Raw genomic sequence first — 19051 nt, 5'->3', positions numbered from 1 at the left:
ACAGATACAGGTCGGCGACTTGTGTGCGGAAAGGCAAACCGACGAGGCTAGATAGGGTCCTGTTGACTTTTACACCGATGCAAGTCAAGGGAAGGGTGGGGCATGAAACTGAGATTTGGATTAGAAATAGCAGCCCTGTCCAACGGACGACTCTTCTCTTCTTCGTTGGTGCCCACTCATTACCGCGCCACGAGGATCCAACGCCGATGGTCGGTCCGACGTGGCCGAGCGCGTCTTTTCTGTCAACTGCTCGGCGCCGTCCTCCCCGCCCCTGTTCATCATGTTCCCCATTCTGCTGTTCCTTTCATTGTCGACATCCAAAGCAAGGTCCCCTTATCGTGTCGCTGGTGCCGCGCGTGATCCCTGCAGAGCAATGACCTCTGGACATATCAGTGTCATTGTCGCTTGCTATCTCAGACCCCTCAACTTTGTAGGTTGCCGCGCCCACACCGACGCTGACCACCACCAAGAAACCTCCCTACGCTTTGTAACGTGACTTTCGTCAGCTCTTCATCACCTTCTAGTCTTGCATGCCGTGGGAAGGCCAAGTCTCGTCAAGTAGAGTCGATCACAAGCCTTGCTTGTCAATCCGCACCGGACCGGACCACCACTTCTGACACACACACCCACCCACACACCCACACACACACACACACACACACACACACACACACACACACACACACACACACACACACACACACACACACACACACACACACACACACACACACACACACACACACACACACACACACACACACACACACACCCACACACACGCACACACCCACACACGCGAACACACGAATCGACGATGACGAAATGTCCGATGTTTCATGATCGCGATTTTGGCAACCGTTCGCCCTCACAGGACACCTCCATGGCGCGCCCATGTAAGACACTGGCTAAGCGTATCGAGCAGCGGCGTCGCCGGGTGTTGGATTACCTCCTGCGAAGCACCGCCCGCCGAGGTTTGCTGCCACGCTGCTTCATTCGCTGACGTCCCTCCTCCTCCTCCTGCCGCCGCAACGCCAGGCGGATCCGCACTGCTGTCATTCGCACCGATGCCATTAGCGCCGTGTCGGTGATCGTCACGGGTGTCACCGCCTCCAGCAGAGGGGGACCACGCGGAAGCGTAGCCTCCGCCTCCTCCTTCCGAATTGACGCTCCGATGATGGTGATGCCCCGCATTCGACGAGGAGTGACTGAGCACCATGTTCGCGTGACCGATGTGCTTCGAGTAGAGGTCGAGGAACATATTGATCAACTCGATGCTTCCTGTGGTTGGCAAGGAAAAGAAAGGCAGGGTTGTCAGTCGATCGTTGCTCAATCTGACAAGGAGTCGCGTTGGGCGTAAGAACTTACTTGATCGATCCCGAGGCAACAGCCGCTCCGGATACTCGGCAAGAACATTCATCAAGAATAACACCGACCTGGTTAACGCCCAATGGAACCACAGCGGCAGTACGAGAACGTTGAGTGAAATCTCGTTCCAGCCCTCACCCGCCCCGCCAGCACCCTGCGAAGCCAACCCACCGCCGCCACTCACCGTGGGCAAGCAGACGAGTTCCAACGAGCGCAAGGCACCCTCCACGCCGCGCGTCAAACTCTCCCGCAAAGTCCTACTCCTCAAGCTTTGCAGATCCGCTTCTGACGAGGATGTCTTGTCCAATCCACCCCGCGTGTGTCCCGAGATCTGCCCTAGACTGCCGTCCCATAGTGTCGAATCCAAAAAGTCACAGCCGATGGAGGCGATCAACACTCTAGCCAAGAACAGGTCGAGGTAGAGCATAGTCTCCGACTCGCCGATCGCATCTGCATCAAGTCGACCCGCCATCTCCTCTTGACACGAATCGAGGTCTTCAAACGCACCGAGCACGGCGTGGAGGCACGAAGCTGCTTCGGTGGCTGCTGATCGTCCACCCGCAGTCACACCCGCCGCCGCGTTCTCCCCGCTGTACCCGTCGCGGCATGACTGGCAGCTACGGCTCGGGCTGTCGTTGGACGTGGTGTTGGTCGGCGGCTTGTCGCCTTTCCCGTACTCGGCCGATCCACTTCCGGCAATGTGGTACGCTTTACTCAAGATCCAAGCAATGCGCGAGTGAATGATGAGCACGCGATCGCGCAGCGTCGTCCGCTGCGAAAGACCTTTCGAATACTGCAAAGAGTCGCATACCGCATGGGGCGACGAGAGCCCAGCGATGGACGGCGTACCCTCCATGCACGCTTGATGGATCTCGGTGATGTATGCACTAAGCCAGACACGGAGTAGATCCTGCTTGCCCAAGTCCCTCGGCGGCGGCAAGATGCTCATGATCTCGCCCATCGTCATCATGGCCGGATGCTGCTGCTGACGCAAGAACTTGGCCGACCACCATCGCGCCAGCCTCGACGCCATCCACGCCCGTTTCCCGCCAAACCACGACGCAAACAGACTCGCCCCCACAATCTCCTCCACGCCTATGCCCAACTCCGGATCAAGCTCCTTTTCAAAATGCAGGTTTGACTGCAGATGCGACGAGCGATAGGCAGAGGACGACGAAAACAGCGTCTCGTAGACGTCAGAGCATGGAAAGCTCGGGTCGTCGGTCTGAAGACGTGCGATGAGGTCTCTCTTCAACGGCACGTGAAGACGGTTGAGCTGAGCGTGGTGCAAGGAAGCAACGCACACGACCGAGGTGAGGATCATGGGCGACATGATGGCATCGGGACGGTATGTAGGGAAACCAAAGCTGTATTGGTCGAGGTAGTCGGCAAAGAAGCGGAAGAGCACCACCGCATCGGATGGCGAAACGAGGTCTTGCTTGATAACGTTGGGTCGTGGATCTTTGCTGCCCACGTCCGAGGTGGCCATTCGATAAAGGTTGGGAAACACCCTCTCCCCCGACCGTGATAACTCCTTTTTGCGATCTAGCACGCTCATCCTGAGCTTTTGGATCGCCGACAGAGGCCGAGATGCCTGGTCGTGCTCGTCGTCGGTCTGAAACGCTCCACGCTCGGCAGTCGTAGTTACACCATCGTCGTCGTGCAATGACGCACTCGCCTCGGCAAGGCTGCCCGAACCCGCATGTGCCACCGTAGCTTCGAGCGAGCCCAACAGGCCGATTGTGCTGGCCGCATGCCCTGCTCGCTCGGCATCCCGAGGTGACAAGTGGGTGGCGGAAGGATAGCTCGAGGCGGAATTGCTGTTGACGTCGGCGTAGATGGGGCTCTCTGCTGCGTGCGAGTGACCGCTGCTGCTGTATGCGAATGGCGGCATATCGTTGGAAGACGTTCTGGGATCGCTTGCGATAGTGCGTCTGCGTTTCTTGGAACCTCCCTCGCGCTCGTGCATCCGCACCGAGCCGGCGCTGGGCGAGTCGCGCGACCTCGGAAAGTTGGTGCGCTTGCTGCCGCTGTGCGCATCGAACGGCGACGAATGGGCATGCTGCTGACTCGACGATCCACCCGCCATCTGCTTCTCGAGAAAGCTCTGCAACGAACCCTCCAGAGCAGCGAGCTGGTGCTGAACGCGCATCTGCCAACTGAGCGGCTCCTTCTTCCCCTGCAGTTCACAACTGACACCGAGACGCATGCACCTTCGACACGAGGATGTGTTATCGCCTTCGAACACGCATTTGACTTTGCTCTGTCGACATCGAAAGCAGGTTTGCGTGCGTTTGGGTTTGTCTGAATCGTCTTCGTTGCTGTTGCCGGTGCTCTTTGCCGGTGGACTGGTGTCGTTGGATACCGAAACGGACCGGATGGCCGTGGATGAAGGTGCTGACATGGATGTGGCTGATTGCGGTGCGCTCGGTGTGGCCATGGTTGACGTGCTCATCTTGGCGTGATAGGTGGATGGCAGTGGAACGATGGTGGAGCAGACGTTGAGAAGAACATGCAACGAGGCGATGTGAGGAAAAGAATCCAACTGGGAAGGGAGAAGGGCGACGAAAGGAGTGAGAATGCGCAGACGGAAGCTGCTCGGCGACCCAAAAACGGCGAGAGCGTCGTTGGATAAGGCCTGAAAAGAAAGTCGTGTGGCAGGAAAGGAAGGACGCTGTCACTGATTGGCTTCCCCCACATCCAACTGTCACCCGAAAACCGGCACAAACCAGGCTCGATCGAAGACAAGAGAGCCTCGTGGTGGCTGAGATAGCCAATTTCCCTCGCTCGAGGGATTGGTTTGCCATGTGGTCAAAATTCACAATTAATATTTACTTACCACGGCCACAGCAATTTCAGTCTCTAAACCTCGCATGAGATAAAGCTGACAGCTCGCTCTCTTCACTCCACTGACCACGGCATCCGGGCCCGTTTTTGGCTTTCGTTGCACGACCGGTCAACTTTCCAGCCCTCTCCTTGGTTTGAACGATTCCTGCGAGCCCATTGTTGGATGCAACTCGACAAGACCGTGTTCGAAAAAAACAGCATCGACTTGCTCTGCCTCGTTCCGCCGCTCTACCCTTTCAACCTCGCTAAGCATCACCACCGAGCTCGGTCCGGTTCACTAGCTTCTTTTACGTGCATCTGACCATGCGTGCTTATCTGTACACACTGCCCACATGCTTTCGAGACAGGGAGGGTATCTATCTATCGCATTGCGTCAAACAAAGAGAAAAGCCGTGACGGGGTTCGTGACAAATTCGTACAAAGAGGCCGACGGTCGCATCCTGTGGTCCAGTAGACACACTGTCAGGACGGTCGCAGAGTGGGGCGGACAAGGGACAGGACACGAAGAGGAAGCAAATCAAGGAAACACCAGAGAGAGAATTGCAGATGGTTTGATTGGACGGGCGTGCATCCCTCAAGCAGCCGGCTGAGATACCGCCGACGCGCGGAAGGCTCTTGTCCGCTGTCGCCTTTTCTCTTGCGCCTACCTCACTTTGACAATGCAGCAACGGGGATCTCGCTCTCGCCAGCCTCGTCCTTGTCCGACACGCTCGACTTCTCGATATACGTGGGAGGCTCCTCCTGCTCGATGGTCTGGAACTGGTCGATCGACGTCGTGGAAAATTTGCGAGCGGGGACCTTGGCAGCAAAGAGCACTTCGAGCTCTCCGTATGTCCTGTTTGTGGAGAGCGAACAGAACAAAACGTCGAGTCGAAGGGCACGATTTTTCAAACCAAGTCAGGAACGGGAACCACGAGATAAATGGGAAAGTCAGTTTCTGCACCAAGAAAGAGGAGGGCATGTCCATACAAGGGTCTCTCTTAGCGAGAGACTGCCATATTGCAACGTACCTGTTGTTGAGCTCGGGAAGGCGGAAGTAGGTCCACACCATTGAGACGGCGCAGGTGCCGGCCCAGAAGAATCCAGTCTTGGCTCCCCAGTTCCATTGGTCGCTGTTGAGCATGTCAGGCTGAAGGATGTTGGCAACGATCAATCCAATGTTGTACGTGTTGCACGCGAGAACGATCGTCTTACTACGAAGACGAGTCGACGAAACCTCGGCAATGATGGCGAAGCAGACCGGTCCGATGGTCAGGTCGTAGACAAAGGTGCAGATCAAGAGCATGGCACCCACCGCCCACGAGACCGCCGCCGTCTGACTGACACAGCCGAGGATGCCCGTGACAAGCATGGTGGAGAACATGGCGGCCTGTCCCCACAAGTACATGTGTCGTCGACCGGCGCGGTTGATCAGGAACCACGAGAGCACCGTGCCCACCGCACCAAGCGCGTACATGGCCATGGTCATGTTGAAAGCGTTGATAGTCGACATGCCTGCCTGGGTAAAAAAGTAGGTCGAGAATCCCTGCAGAGGAGCACCGGATGTGATCTGGATGAGCCACGCCCAGCAGGCGATCTCAGTACGACGAAGATCAATGCCCTTGAAGCAATCGATGTAGCGGTTCTTGGCTTGCTGGTCGTTCTTCTTGTCCAGGTCTTCCATCGCCTCTGTGTATTGAATCATGGCTTGGTAGTCCTTGACCAGCTCCTCCTTCTCTTGAGCCGAAACACCCTGCGTGCTGAGAAGGCGATCAATCGACTTGTACGCCTTGTCGTGCTTGCCGTGTCGCGTCAACCACCAAGGCGACTCGGGAGCAAAGAGACAGGTGATGAAGACTGGGAAAGGCCAGAAGAATTGCAGAGCGTACGGGATCCTCCATGCCCACACATCCGAGCGCACCACAGTCGCACGCAGTACACCGGCGGCAAGAAGCTGTCCAAACACCCAGCACAGGTTGACATAGGTGGTCAGGAGAGGCCGCAGCGACACGGGGCATACCTCTGAAGCGTAGGCAGAGGCAAGTGACTGGAAGCCGCCCCAAGGGATACCCATGAGGATCTGACCGACCAAGAAGATGGGAAGACTCGTCGCGAAGAAGGGGATGAAGACAAAGGCGAGCATGAGCGAGGTGCTGATCATCATGATCTTTAGATGGCCCAGTCGCTCGGCAGCGCTACCGGCAAGCTGCAAACCGATAATACCGCCGATCCATGCGCCGTTGGTGAGGCCCTGCTGCCAAGGAGCAGAGATCTCGCAGTCTTGCGTACCATCGGATGCGGTCGTACATGTTCCGAACTTGGCTGTGAACGCCGGCTGAGCGAAGAACGAAGAGAGGATGGAAGAGTCGTAGCCGATTTGTACGATGGCGAGAGAGAAGAGAACAGACCACATGGCCGACTTTGGCCATTGTCGGAACGAGTCTCGGATCGTGGCGGCGGTCTGCCATTGGGTGCTTCGAGCACTTCGTTCGACAACTTCGTCGAAGCGGTCGCCAAACCTCTCAACGAGCCTGTCGCGAGTATCGGGGTCGATGCGGGCGACGTCGTTTTTGTCGACCAGCATGATGATAGAGGAGGACCGGACAACCGGCAGCGACGAGACAAAAGGCGTTGAGGAGGGGCGGGCGCGAAAGCGTTGGGAGTCCAGGAACGGACGGAGGCGTTACTGCTGGATGTGGGGGAGGGAGGGAAGACTGAAGGGATTGAAGCAAGCGCGATGAAAAAGGGAACTTCAAGCCAAAACGAGCGGAAAGCAGTCGGCTTTTTAAAGACGATTCAACCCTGCAGGTAACACGGTCGCATTCAGGGCGAATCGTTGCTCGCGCGATGGTGTCTGACAGCACTTGGGGTGTCTCTTGCCCGACGAGCCTTGGCTGCTCCTGTGGAGACGGCACAATGTCACATCTGGATCTCAAGGCAAGCGGGGCAAAAGGCAGCGAGAAGCAAGATAAGATAGGACCGACCGGGGGCAAGCGACCGAAGGCATGGGGGACAGGCGCAACACACGACCGGGTGCGACATTGAGGTCGATTGCGGGGCCACCAAATCATATGAAAGCTGTGACGCTGACCGATGGGCGGCGAGGACAAGCTTACTGTGATTATTGGCTATCATAAGCGACACTGGAAAGCCGGTGCCGGGAGCAGCACGATACTCTTGTGCGAAGAGAGCGAGAGCGAGAATTGTCGGGTCGAGCTCTGGCAAGACCCGCAGGAAAGAACCGTCGAATCGTCGCGCGCAACGTGGCGAGACCGCGGGCGAGATTGCTAGATTAAAAAGTTAAAATGAGTTTCTAGAAGAGCGTCAACGCTCTCTCAAACAGCTAGGAACAGAATCAATTCGCCCAAACTTAACCTCGGGCCGTATTTTGGGAGGCTCTCGCCGACATCGGACCGATGGTAGAAGATAGCGATAGCCGAGCAGGGCCCGACGGGTGGTTCGGTGTGGGATTGTGGTGGTCAGCTGGTCGTGCGCATGGCCGCCGTCTGTTCCCCTTCCTGGCTCGAGCCCTAGCCTTCGATTTGGATGCGACGATGGTGCGCATGCTATCAGGTCTCGCTTCGAGGCAAGGAGTTGTAACAGAAGCACAAGGCCGTTTATCGCACAGATGGGGGCCGGATACCGGTTGGAGCGGTCCGATGGGAGCCAATGCCTGAGGTGTGAGATGTGCACGGAGCGAGATCGTCTGACCGGGTCGGACGCTTCGCTTTCTCAGGGTCCGATCCGACGTTTGATCGAACACACAATTCACCGTTGCAGCTTGACCATCTTCGTCACGACCACCGCCATCAGCAACATCGCCAACGCCCTTCTAGATGCCTTCCGTACAGCAAAACTCGACAATGCAGCTCGCATTCGCTGCGGACGACATCCCCAAGGAATGCTTCCAACCCTTGAGCGACGAGTACGAGCTGCGCCCACTGGCGTCTTGCGATTACAAACGCGGGTTCAACGAGGTACTCGCCTGCTTGGTCGAGACGCCAGACGAAGGCGAAGCAGCGTGGAAGCAACGATTCGACGCCATGGTGGCAGCTTATGGGACTTACTTCCCCATCGTGATCGTATCCAAGGAAACGGACAGGATCGTAGCCATGGGCACCGTCGTGGTCGAGCTCAAGTTCTTCCGCGGATTAACAAGAGTCGGTCATGTCGAGGACATTGTCGTCGATACGAGGTTGCATAGCAAAGGGCTCGGAAAGATCATTGTCGAGACGGTCAAGGCTATCGGAATTTCGAAAGGATGCAGCGGCATCATTCTCAACTGCAGCGACGAGAAGAAGCGTGAGTACCGATGTCCAAGCCAAAAGCAAAGCTTTGGTTCTTCGAAATCGAGAGAGAGAGAAACAAGGATGCTGACCATCAATTCCATTATCTGTTTCCACCACATTCTAGCTTTCTACGAAAAGTGTGGCTTCTCGTACAGTGGCCTACAGATGGCCAAGAGGATCCGTTGAATGGCAGCAATGTCGACCAGGCAAAGAAAACACCTCGATTCTCGTCTGTGTCTGTTTGGATGAACTCGATGTGGCCAGGATGAAAACAGATGCGACAAGTAAAGAAAGCGCGAAAAAAGGTGGACAAAAAAGTCGGAAAAAAAGAAGGTTGGGTTAGAGCGCCTCCGCACGGACAAACACCAGGGCTTCCTTCGTGTCCCTTGTTGCTTCTGCTCCTCCATCACCTAACCGGAATGAAGTCGTGAACAGCGACTCACCGAGAAAAACACTCTGAAACCAAGGCTTTGTACTGCTGCACTCGGAAACGGCCCTGTCAATGAAGAGAATTGCGCTCGCCTCCTGCTGAATCCCACGAGCTCGTGGGTTCAGCTGCGTCGTCGCTGGTCCACGAAGAATGCCAGATAAAAGGGCACTTGATGCTCCGGATGGGCAGCCCCCATCGAAGAGAGCAGCGCCTGGCTCCGAGACAAGTAGCGCAATCTCGGAAGAGCGAGCTATCGCAGTGCTCAAACATCCTCGCGTCGCAACTGGATCGTCTAGCTCGCCCTTCTCTGCACCGCCTCTGTTCCAACAGCCTGCACCACTTTGCTCATTCTCCTTCGATGACAATCGCAAGCAGTGGCAAGATGATCGATGCAAGAGATACTATCGGGGACCACCTCCGTATCACAATCGACACCCTCATCAGAATCGTGCACCTCCCGTGTTCGGAGCCGACCTGAATTATGGTCTGGAGCGCTTCGTGCGACGCGATGAAACGGTACCGGAGCACCTCGATGCACTCGTAGCCGCCTTGCAGCACAGAACGGAAGCCGGAACTTCGGAAGCAGAGCGCAACGAGCTCGACGCGGAGAGAAGGAAGGCCGACGTGATCACGTGGCGAGGCATCATCACCAAGATCTGCACAGCCTACGAGCAGAGCGCAGAAGCTCGCTTTTCGGATCCACTCGACCTCAACGCCATGATGCTAGACGGCACGCTGTATCTCGAAGAACACACCTCTCCTGTCGCCATGACAGAAAAGCAAAAGAAAGAAGACGATCCCAAGATGCTGCGGATGGGCTACTATGGCTATTCGTTCGAGAGCTACTGCACCGTCGACACGGAAGCGAAGACACGCGAGCCTTTTCGTCCGACGCCTCGCACCGATAATTCAGTGCCTGATCCTGCAGGATGGTCTGGAGATGTCAACACCAATGTGCAGTGGTGTCAGGTGGTCAAGACCAAGCTGGGCAGCAACCGGCTCGTGATCGGAGGGGAGGTGGATGCAGTAGAGCGCAACCACACCACGGGTCGAGAGGAACTGGTGGAGCTCAAGACGTCCATGCAGATGACTTCCGCGCAGCGCAATCCGGCGAAAGCTGCCGTGGAGCAAGAGCGATTCGAAAAGAAGCTGCTCAAGTTCTTCCTGCAGAGCTACTTGCTCGGGATCGGCAAGATTGTGGTTGGATTCCGCGACTACCATGGGCTTTTGACGACTCATCAAGATTTCGAGACTTTGCGAATCCCGCGCATGGTTCGAGCGGGTCAGCCGATCGCTGGACGCTTCGATCACGTGGGCAGGCCTGTGGTCCGCGAGAAATCCGTGTGGGAGCCCAAGGACGGTCTGGGTTTTGGCGACCAGATCCTGTCGTTTATTCGCAAGACCATTTCGAGCTACGATGGCTCGACCGAGAGCAAGTCTACAGATGGTACAGAGCAGGTCGATGCGTCGCCGACGACGGCCAAGATCGAGCATCCCGTGTTCCGCGTCACGTTCAAGGCGCCGTTTGAGGCAGTCGAGATCCGTGCTCTCAGTCGACAGGAGGTGGTCGAGCAGGTGCAAGATCGAGGTAGCTCTGGTGAGAGAGTTGGCTTCTTACCTCGCAGATTCTTCGATTTCGTTCAGTCTCGCGCTCGAAATTAGATTCAGCCTTGATTCTCAGGCACCTCTGATATGTTACACTGCGAAATGTTACGAGTTGCGATAGGGAAGAGTGTGATGCAGACAGAGAAAGCGGACGTGAGACGAAAGAGAGTTGATGCAGAGGAGAGGAGAAGAATGCTAGATGAGACGTTTGACGATGAGAAGAGCGACGAGGATACCGAGTGCTTTGATGCAATTGTCGATCTGAGTCAGTTTTCGCTCCGTCGTAGAAATGGCTCGACTGGGCAATGTGGCCCGAGTCGGAACAGCCGACGGTGCGGGAGTAGGGAAGGATGAGGATCTAGTTGGAGGGGCGATTGGTGCACCTCGTCTTTGTTGAAGCTGCGGGGGCGATACTGGCGATTGAGCAGCAGCAATAGCAACAGTCGGAGCAGAGGCTGATGCTTGAGGTTGCGCCTGTGCGCTTTCTGTCGTCGAGGAGGCAGGTATCGGAGCAGGTGCCGAAGCTTTGCTTTCGGGAGATGCGACGGACGATGAGGATGGTCGAGGCTGCTCCGATGGCGACTTGTGAGACTGAGCATTGAGATCGACCTGCAATCCATCCGGCAGACCCTCTTGCTGCCGTTGCTCGTGCTGCTGCTGCGGATCCGGATCCGGCAGCATCTCCAACGTCGTCTTTTCGCACAGATCGCACTTCCATTTTCTCGACTCTGCCGCCAGCTTCTGCCTTGCCTGCACTGGGTAGTCCAAGGATCCAATACCCACCGCCGCTTCGGCTTTAGCCGTCATGAACGTCTGCAACCCCAAGAGCGCCGTCCTGATCCCCCATGCCGGCTGCCACATCTCTTCGTGAAATCCAGTAAAGGTCAGACAGATCTTCTTGTTGAGCTCCCACCTTCCGTTGGGCGTGAGGAGCATGAGATTGGGTGGACGCATGGGATATTCCGCAGGCAAGAGGATGCGACCATGGTACAGGCCGTCGGCAAACTCAGTGTTGGCAGGGCCGCGAAGGGTGAAATGCCATTCAAAGATGTTGTCTTCGAGAGGCGCAGCCGTGTAGAGGTCGGACTGATCCTCGGACAACTCGCGAGCTTCCGAGAGAATGCGCTTCACCGCCGACGATTTCTTGTTGTGCGAGGTTGCGGTGGCCATGTTGCTATGCACCTATGGCGGAGAATGATGTTGGTTGTGAGCGAGAACGAGAGCGGTGACCTGCTCACAAGGTGACATGACGCTGTCGCGTGTGTGTGTGTGTGTGTGCTGGTGGAGGCTTGGGTGGGCAAACGAGCGTGCGACCTTCCTTCCACGTCAAATAATTGCCAATTCTCTTATTGGGACCCGCTGCGACGCCTTAGTTGCCGACGGAAATTCGGCTGCCGCCTGTGTGCCCCCCACGCGTGCTTCCGCGCCGACATGTGTGACCATCAATCTGAACAATGCTTCAAGGAGAAAGAGGGTACCCCTCTCTTTCATGTGAGTGCTTGCCGTGAGAACGATCTTGTCGCAATCTGATTGCCAAGCGACCGAATGCGACAGACGATAGAAAAGAAACACTGCACCGTCGGGACAGACCATGCAGCTGTATGCAGGTGAGAGAAAGCAGCTGACTGCAGTTCACACTGGCAGTTCTTGCTCAACCGAATCCCGTGTCTGACTCTCTGCCTCTCTCGGCGAAGCGCGTTTTGAGTTTTCTTTTGCATCATCACGAGAAGAAAATCAGTTCAGGGTCGGAGAAGCAGCACCAGCAACGCTGCGAAAATGTTCCGCGGTTGTTGGAATTGACTAAATTTGCCTACGTTCGGTAAGCATACCGAGCCAGGCGAACGAGCAGCACTGCAGCCACGTTTCGATTGAATTCATCTCGACGAACAACCCACATACACACGCAACACGTTGTTGAATTGCAAAAGTGTGACTAGTAGCTCTCTTCCTTTGCGACCATCACCTCATTGATCATTCAGCCGCCAACTCACCCACTCGCTCGGATCAATTCGGACACGCAAAGCGAGGCAAGAAAGAGCATGAACGCGGCATTCTCGAGCGTCAGATCGCGTGCGCTCGAGGCGGTCTCGCATCTGTCATCAGCCTCCAACAGCTCGCGCTCAGCTCTGCCAACAAATTTCGCAAAGCGATCCTCGGATAAGCCCAAACGCAGCCTGGATCGTCCTCGCCTGTTCAACCGCAACCGCTCGGATCTCGATGGACCATCGGGGGAATCCAGGTCGGCGTGGGTGCAAGCCGACGCGCCTTCCCGCTCGACGCTGCTCTTCGTGCTCGGCTGCTTGGCGTGGTACACTTCCTCTTCGCTCTCGTCCAACACGTCAAAAGCGCTTCTCTCCAAGGGCCGCAATCACACCACCTCTACCGCCGACCCACAACATCACCATGACGCTAGTTCGCTTCGACCGCCCGCATTTCCATACCCGGTGACGTTGACGTTGATCCACTTTGCTTTCGTCAACGTCTGCTGTGCCGTCTGTGCCTCTCGCCGCATCTTGGGCGATCGTGCGCTCACGCGGCTCGTTAAACCTTCCTTCTCGCGTGATGCCGAAGTCGGGCAATTGGCGTTCTTCAACGTGCTCGGACAAGCGCTTTCGTCGCTCGCCATCTCGCGCGTGCCCGTTGCGACGGTGCACACCATCAAGGCGCTCAGTCCGCTCTTCACCGTGCTCAGCTACACTTATCTCTTCAACGTCACCTACTCGTCCCAAACGTACATGTCGCTCTTCCCGCTTACCGCAGGCGTCATGATGGCATGCACAGGTTTCGCTTTCAACGCCGACGACGTGGTCGGCTTCGGTGCCGCGCTCGCGTCGACGTTTGTGTTTGTGGCGCAAAACATCTATTCGAAGAAGCTCCTTCGCAAAGGCGAGAAGAACGGCGCCGGAATCCCGGGAACCGACAGCGAGAGGATGGACAAGATCAACATCCTCTTTTACTCGTCCGCCTGCTCTATCGTGCTCATGGTGCCCATGGCGCTGTTCTACGACGGATCCGCGCTGCTGTTCAACCCGAGCTGGAAGGCCTCCGATGCGTATCCGTCCGGCCGCGGGATGCTGGTGCTATGGCTACTGCTCTGCAACGGGTTAGTCCATTTTGCACAGAACATCCTGGCGTTCAACGTTCTCTCGATGGTCTCGCCCGTGACGTATTCCATCGCGTCACTGCTCAAGAGGGTGTTTGTCATCGTGCTGGCGATCATCTGGTTCCACCAGTCGGTGTCGCTGCTGCAGTGGTTTGGGATTGCGCTGACATTCTACGGGCTCTGGATGTACAATGACAGCAAGACCAAGGACGACGTGCAGAAGGGCGAGGTCAAGGTGCAACGCAAACAGGACGTGCTGCACGAAAGTGCCATTTTGCCGCTCACTTCTTCCACCGCTACTGCGAGTGGGTGGACTGACGGGATACACAGCCGCCCGCATCCAGCTTCGACTCCTCCTACGACGAGCAGCTACCACTTTGCTGCGCAACAGCATCACCCACCACCACCACCGCCACCGCAGCAGCAGCAACAATACGCAGCAAACGCGTCGAGATCGTTCCAGACAGCAGCACCAAACGTGGGCGGCGGATGGAACGATGTCCCCGACTCGATGCTCAAGAGCTACATCAAGGATCCGACCAAGAGTCTACCGAGTCCACCGGATAGCGACAAGGAGGTGTAACGCCGTCATCATCTTCCTATAGAACGCTTCATATGTTTTTTTAAGGCAATTGCTCATCATAGATCTGCAGCTGGGGAAAACGATCTTTCTTCCGGCTTGATGTGGTTGAGATGGAGACGTGAATGCAGTGAAATGGGCAGTCGTGCGTTGGATTAAGCGAATGGAAACGACAAAGCAAGAGGAGGAGTGCGCGAGGAGCGAAAAGTGTTGAAAAGAGTGATACCCTTGAAAGAGGCTAAAGAATGAAGTAGGGTTGCAGTTCCCTGTGAAGAGAAGACGAAAGCCGAAGCAGAAGGTGGAAAAAGGGTTCCGTAAACAAAGAGGGAGGCTGGCCATGTGGCGGAAGCGAGAAAAGTGCGGATTCCGAGCAAGGGGAAGGGAGGGGGTATCTTGAGAGATTCAGGGATGCCGGTCTTGTGGGATGGTGTATGGCGTATCATGCGACGATCAAGGTGCCGCAGACGGCTGCAGCGCCCACAGCCAGCAGCGCGGCGTAGATGGTGCTGTCGACGCGGACGGCCATGGCGCCGCTTAGAGCACCCAGTGCCAGGCTGGGAAGACCGTTGCTCGCGGTGTTCACGTCCGTGGACGAGCTGCTGCTGCTTGCTCCCGTGCTGACCATATTCACCGTACTCGTAGGCGCCGTCGCAGTCACGACAATCGTCCCGCCCCCGATGTTCCCGCTTCCCCCGCTTCCGCTTCCACCACTGTTGCCACTGCCGCCACTGTTGCTGCCGCCGCCGCCAGAGGAGGGGCTCTGAGTGTTTGCCGCACCTCCCGCGGAAAGGGCGAACGTGCTGGTCTGTGAAAGCGTCTGGAACTGGTACGACCTTGACGTGGCGAGGGGCGAGACATTGAACGTTCCCGCCAAGTTTGTCGTGCCGCCCTGGTTGGTCTCCTGAGGGTTGAATTGCGTGGTGGAGACAGTGATAGTCGAGCCGTCTCGACGCTGCACGCCCGTCGCCCCTACCGCTGCTGCGGCAACAAGCAGCAGCGCATACGCCTTTGTTGTCACCATGATCGAAATTTCACGTCTGGAAGAATGCGGTCGGTGGTACGGGTAATGTAGAAGGTGATAGGATCGGTGCGGGTGCCGGCTGGGCTGTGGAGAGGATGTGGTTCGATGAGAAGGGTGGCATACGAGTTGCAAACCAAACCACACCAAAGAGTCGTTAATGTGCGCTCGTCTGCGTGTGCGACTTCAAAACACAGGAATAGAAATGGCAGATTAAATCCCCGTGGCCAACTAGGCTGCTCATGTGCCCTCTGTCGCCCACTGCAGATCCCCCAGGCGCCGCCATAAAGAGCGAATTTCTTTTTCGGAACGCCCAAATGCGGGGCAAATCCCGTTTGGCGTTCTTTCTGAGCGACGTGAAAAACGAACAGCCCATCTCCCGATCCGAGCCCCGATGTCCCGGCCTCTCTTCATTCACAGGACACACAAACACCATCGTAGACAAGACAACAAGACATTTTGACGATAGAGAGCAAAGGAAAAGAAACGTATCTCGTACAAAGAGATAAGGTGTCCTAGAGGAACACATTCCTCGTTCGAAGTAAAAAGGCATTATCAGTGCGAAAGAGTGAAAGTGCATGCCGAGCAAAGCTACCGCATGATAGACAGGATGACCTGATTTTCGCGCTTACTGTCCAAACAGATACACGAAGCTGCCACGGGGCCTGTCCCTGATCGGCATCAACTCATACCTGAGCGCTTCGAGCTGCACAAAGAAGCCCGATCTGATGAAGGGCGAGCAGAAGAGCGGAATAGCGGCCAAGAAGAAGGAGTGAAGCAACAAGACCGAAACCAGCGTGGGGATCTTGCTGTTGAGGTCAGGGTAGCTACGTTTGAACCACGTCGACGCCACGGTAGCAAGTCCGTTGAGCAGGAAGAAGACAAAGTTCTCGCCGTTGGCAAAACCGAGCGTAAAGTAGGTGATGTGTTCGTGGAAGATGCCGCTCATGGCGAAAGTGATGATGGCGGCGGCAGCCTTGGGCAGGAACGACGATTTCTTGGCGGGAGCTCCTCCAGCCTTGGGGGCACCACCGTTGGCCTTGGTAGGTGTCGCGGCATTCTTGCGCTGTCGGACTTCAGCGTCACCGTTGACGGACGACAGAGGCTTGAGACCGGACGTGTTGCGCTTGCGTCCACCGTTGCCGTTCGAGTGGGCGTGCTCGTCTTCGCCCGAAGTGTGGCCGGCATCGGTCTCGGACAAGCCGTCCATGTGCGAGAAACGCTTCTTGGCGGCAGCCGCCTGCGCAGCTGCCTTCTTCTTTCGAAGCGTCACCTTGCTCTTTCCACCGCCAAACACGACACGGTGGAGCACGCTTGCGATGGCGCGGTTCCAATGGCTCCAGAAGAGACGGATGTTTGTGGTGCCCAAGGGGTTTTCAAACATGTCGGCCATTTCGACGTCGATGAGGATGCCGAGGAGCTTGAGCAGACCATCGCCGAAGAGCGCAAGAGCCATGAGAATGCAGAGACCGAGCGCGTAGCAGTAGCCATGGTAGGCCAGCTGGCTCATGTTGCGCGTCAGCTCATAGGGAGGGATAAAGTAGAGCGTGGCAAACATGGCGACAAACTCGACGGCCACTTTGGGCATTCCCTTGAGATTCTCGATCCTTGCGTTGCGCTCGTACCCCTCCTCGGCAGTGCGTTCAGCAAGTTCGTCGAGTTCCTTGGGGAACGTCCAGAGCTGGGCAAAGAAGCGAGCAAACGACCATGAGTTGACCTCCTGAACGGTGCGAATGTGGAAGATGTCCCAGACGAGCAAGCTCGAGCGGAATCCGAGCGCAGGACGCCAAAAGTCGAGCAGCATAACGCCCGAACGACCCGTGACTAGCGGCCAAGCGAGGAGCGAGACGATGAGCGAGAGAATGGAAAACCATTTGCCCACCTGCGACTTGACGGCGACCTTGTGGTAGAGAAAGTAAGCGATGACGGCGGATCCTACAATGAAGGACAGCATGCGTACTGCTATGATCCCGGCGGTCCAGAGCGGATACGGAGGCACATCGTACTCGACCACCTTGAAGCCCAAGTTGCGGAAGGTGTCGAGGACCGGATCAGAGGCGAGCAGCTTGAAGCCGAGTTTGGAGTGGGTCTGTTTACCGGCCAGACCGGCGAAGAATTCGGACGCCTTTTCCTGGATCGTCATGGTTGGCGGCGGCGGCGAAGGTGATGGTGAGGGTGATGAAGGATGAGCAGGAATGCTTCGCAGCTGCCGAGAGGGAGAGTGAGGGTGGCCTTTGCTTATAAGGCAGACCAGTGACTGGTCAAAGCGGAGAGGCCGCCTTCGCCCTCCTTTCTCCTTTTTCTCCACAAAACAAGAATAGATGGGACGGTCCAAGCGGCCAAAAGTGGAATGAATATCGTAGCGCGTTCATGCTCAGTCCATCTCCACAAAACTTCGTCGTCAGAGATTTGACCGATGAAGTCACTTTTTCGTTAGTCTGAAAACGTGAAAGCTGGCTCTCGGCTTGTGAACAAATCCGATTTCGTGGTCCGCTCGCGTTTGCGCTGTTGCTCCTGCTTGACTTCGTTTGGAGCAGCCGCCACACAAAGTTGAGCCGCTCTTGCCTCTCGCTCTCGGAGAAGAGCCGACTTCTAGCTTCGTACTCGAATTTCATGCGCTGCAAACGCCTCGCAGTTGCTTCGTTCGCTCTGCAATCCAAAGCCCACTGTGACTTGAAAGATATGTGCTTTTACTACGACTCACGCCGAGATTGAACAGCTTAAGGTCAGAAAGCCAGTTTCATTCTCATGTGCCGATCGCATAGCAAAGCTTAGCTTGAACGGCAAAAAGATCAATTTGAAAGTTCGCAGACAACAGTCAAGTGCGAGTTTCCCCACTTGAGCTTTCGTGTCTCACCGCTCGAGTCTCGCTTAGAAGCAAACAAGGACTTCAGCATTAGTTTGACTCCATGTTGCTCTCTAGCTCTCGTCACCGACGTCTCCGCTGACATCAGTTGACGCCTCTGGTTAACCGAACGACGACATTTACCTCGTGACGTTGAGACCATCCTTTCGCTCATCGATCGTCATTTCGACTTGTTCCTGGAACAGTCAACTGTCGGGAGTCGACAAGACAGTCTGTCTGGACCAGCGTTTCCAAAGGCAAACTCGTGCAAAAGTTTCGTGCGAAGTAACCATTGAACGCCGCCGCGTATCGGTGCGCCTAATTACCATTAACCTCCGCCCTGCCATGTGAACTCTTCGGATGAGAACGGGGACCCGGCGAAAACAACTTCCGCAAAGGTCCGGCAGTCGTTCTCAGCGTCACGGCCACCCGGTCGAGACGGAGTTCAGGGTCTGCTTAACCTCCGTCGACCACATGCAGCAGGAACACAAACGTTAATCGGCAGGGCGACAGCTATCTAAGGTCTAGAAAAGTCTCAACGGCTTCCTGTGGCGTGAACAAGGGCGGAGCCAAGTCTTTGTTGCAACCGAGAATTGCTGCTGCACGCCCAAGGTTCGCATGTCTCGGTCAAATTGCATGCACCCGGTCAATTCGAAACGGGAGCCGCTCAGACGGTGGCGACAACAGTCGTGGTGAAAACCTAACCCCACTCCGGGCAATGCGAGCCGGGTTCCTGCTCCTTCTTGCACCTGCAACTCCGGCAATGCGTTCGCGTTCATCCGCTGCGAACGAGACCCTTCGCGTGGCTGTTATCGCGCCAAAAGACGAAAGCGAATCGAATCGGTCAGTCTCGACCTGACCCGATTTCAATCCGCCCTACCCAAATGGACGCCGAATTGAATGCCGACGAACATGCACAGGAAGCACAATCTTCATGACTCATGCGTCTCCTTCCCCGCTCGTTTCATCTTTACAGAACGTCGACCC

At 56.2% G+C, this 19051-nt stretch overlaps 8 protein-coding genes across 8 annotated transcripts; 3 read left to right on the top strand and 5 right to left on the bottom strand.

Annotated features, from left to right (window-relative positions):
- Nucleotides 1–868: 868 nt before the first annotated feature.
- Nucleotides 869–3823, bottom strand: EX895_005128 (uncharacterized protein; the record flags this gene model as incomplete). The annotated part of the gene is made up of 2 exons (XM_029885722.1): nucleotides 869–1281; nucleotides 1369–3823. The coding sequence occupies 2 exons, from the start codon at nucleotides 3821–3823 to the stop codon at nucleotides 869–871; spliced, it is 2868 nt and encodes a 955-aa protein (XP_029738288.1).
- Nucleotides 3824–4863: 1040 nt separating this feature from the next.
- On the bottom strand, nucleotides 4864–6778 carry EX895_005127 (uncharacterized protein; the record flags this gene model as incomplete). The annotated part of the gene is made up of 2 exons (XM_029885721.1): nucleotides 4864–5050; nucleotides 5226–6778. The coding sequence occupies 2 exons, from the start codon at nucleotides 6776–6778 to the stop codon at nucleotides 4864–4866; spliced, it is 1740 nt and encodes a 579-aa protein (XP_029738287.1).
- Nucleotides 6779–8057: 1279 nt separating this feature from the next.
- Nucleotides 8058–8669, top strand: EX895_005126 (uncharacterized protein; the record flags this gene model as incomplete). The annotated part of the gene is made up of 2 exons (XM_029885720.1): nucleotides 8058–8496; nucleotides 8608–8669. 2 exons carry the CDS (start codon nucleotides 8058–8060, stop codon nucleotides 8667–8669), a joined length of 501 nt encoding a protein of 166 aa, XP_029738286.1.
- Nucleotides 8670–9063: 394 nt separating this feature from the next.
- On the top strand, nucleotides 9064–10575 carry EX895_005125 (uncharacterized protein; the record flags this gene model as incomplete). The annotated part of the gene is made up of 1 exon (XM_029885719.1): nucleotides 9064–10575. One exon carries the CDS (start codon nucleotides 9064–9066, stop codon nucleotides 10573–10575), a length of 1512 nt encoding a protein of 503 aa, XP_029738285.1.
- A 138-nt stretch (nucleotides 10576–10713) lies between these two features.
- Nucleotides 10714–11688, bottom strand: EX895_005124 (uncharacterized protein; the record flags this gene model as incomplete). The annotated part of the gene is made up of 1 exon (XM_029885718.1): nucleotides 10714–11688. One exon carries the CDS (start codon nucleotides 11686–11688, stop codon nucleotides 10714–10716), a length of 975 nt encoding a protein of 324 aa, XP_029738284.1.
- An 869-nt stretch (nucleotides 11689–12557) lies between these two features.
- EX895_005123 (uncharacterized protein) lies at nucleotides 12558–14204 on the top strand (the record flags this gene model as incomplete). Its single annotated transcript, XM_029885717.1, has 1 exon — nucleotides 12558–14204. The coding sequence occupies one exon, from the start codon at nucleotides 12558–12560 to the stop codon at nucleotides 14202–14204; it is 1647 nt and encodes a 548-aa protein (XP_029738283.1).
- A 436-nt stretch (nucleotides 14205–14640) lies between these two features.
- On the bottom strand, nucleotides 14641–15222 carry EX895_005122 (uncharacterized protein; the record flags this gene model as incomplete). The annotated part of the gene is made up of 1 exon (XM_029885716.1): nucleotides 14641–15222. One exon carries the CDS (start codon nucleotides 15220–15222, stop codon nucleotides 14641–14643), a length of 582 nt encoding a protein of 193 aa, XP_029738282.1.
- A 625-nt stretch (nucleotides 15223–15847) lies between these two features.
- On the bottom strand, nucleotides 15848–17362 carry EX895_005121 (uncharacterized protein; the record flags this gene model as incomplete). The annotated part of the gene is made up of 1 exon (XM_029885715.1): nucleotides 15848–17362. One exon carries the CDS (start codon nucleotides 17360–17362, stop codon nucleotides 15848–15850), a length of 1515 nt encoding a protein of 504 aa, XP_029738281.1.
- Nucleotides 17363–19051: the final 1689 nt, after the last annotated feature.

Source organism: Sporisorium graminicola, chromosome SGRAM_5, assembly GCF_005498985.1.
Source record: "Sporisorium graminicola strain CBS 10092 chromosome SGRAM_5, whole genome shotgun sequence".
In the NCBI taxonomy this organism is placed as follows: Eukaryota; Fungi; Basidiomycota; class Ustilaginomycetes; order Ustilaginales; family Ustilaginaceae; genus Sporisorium; species Sporisorium graminicola.
Note: the sequence above shows the minus strand (reverse complement) of the source record. Positions and strands in the feature narration are given on the sequence as shown.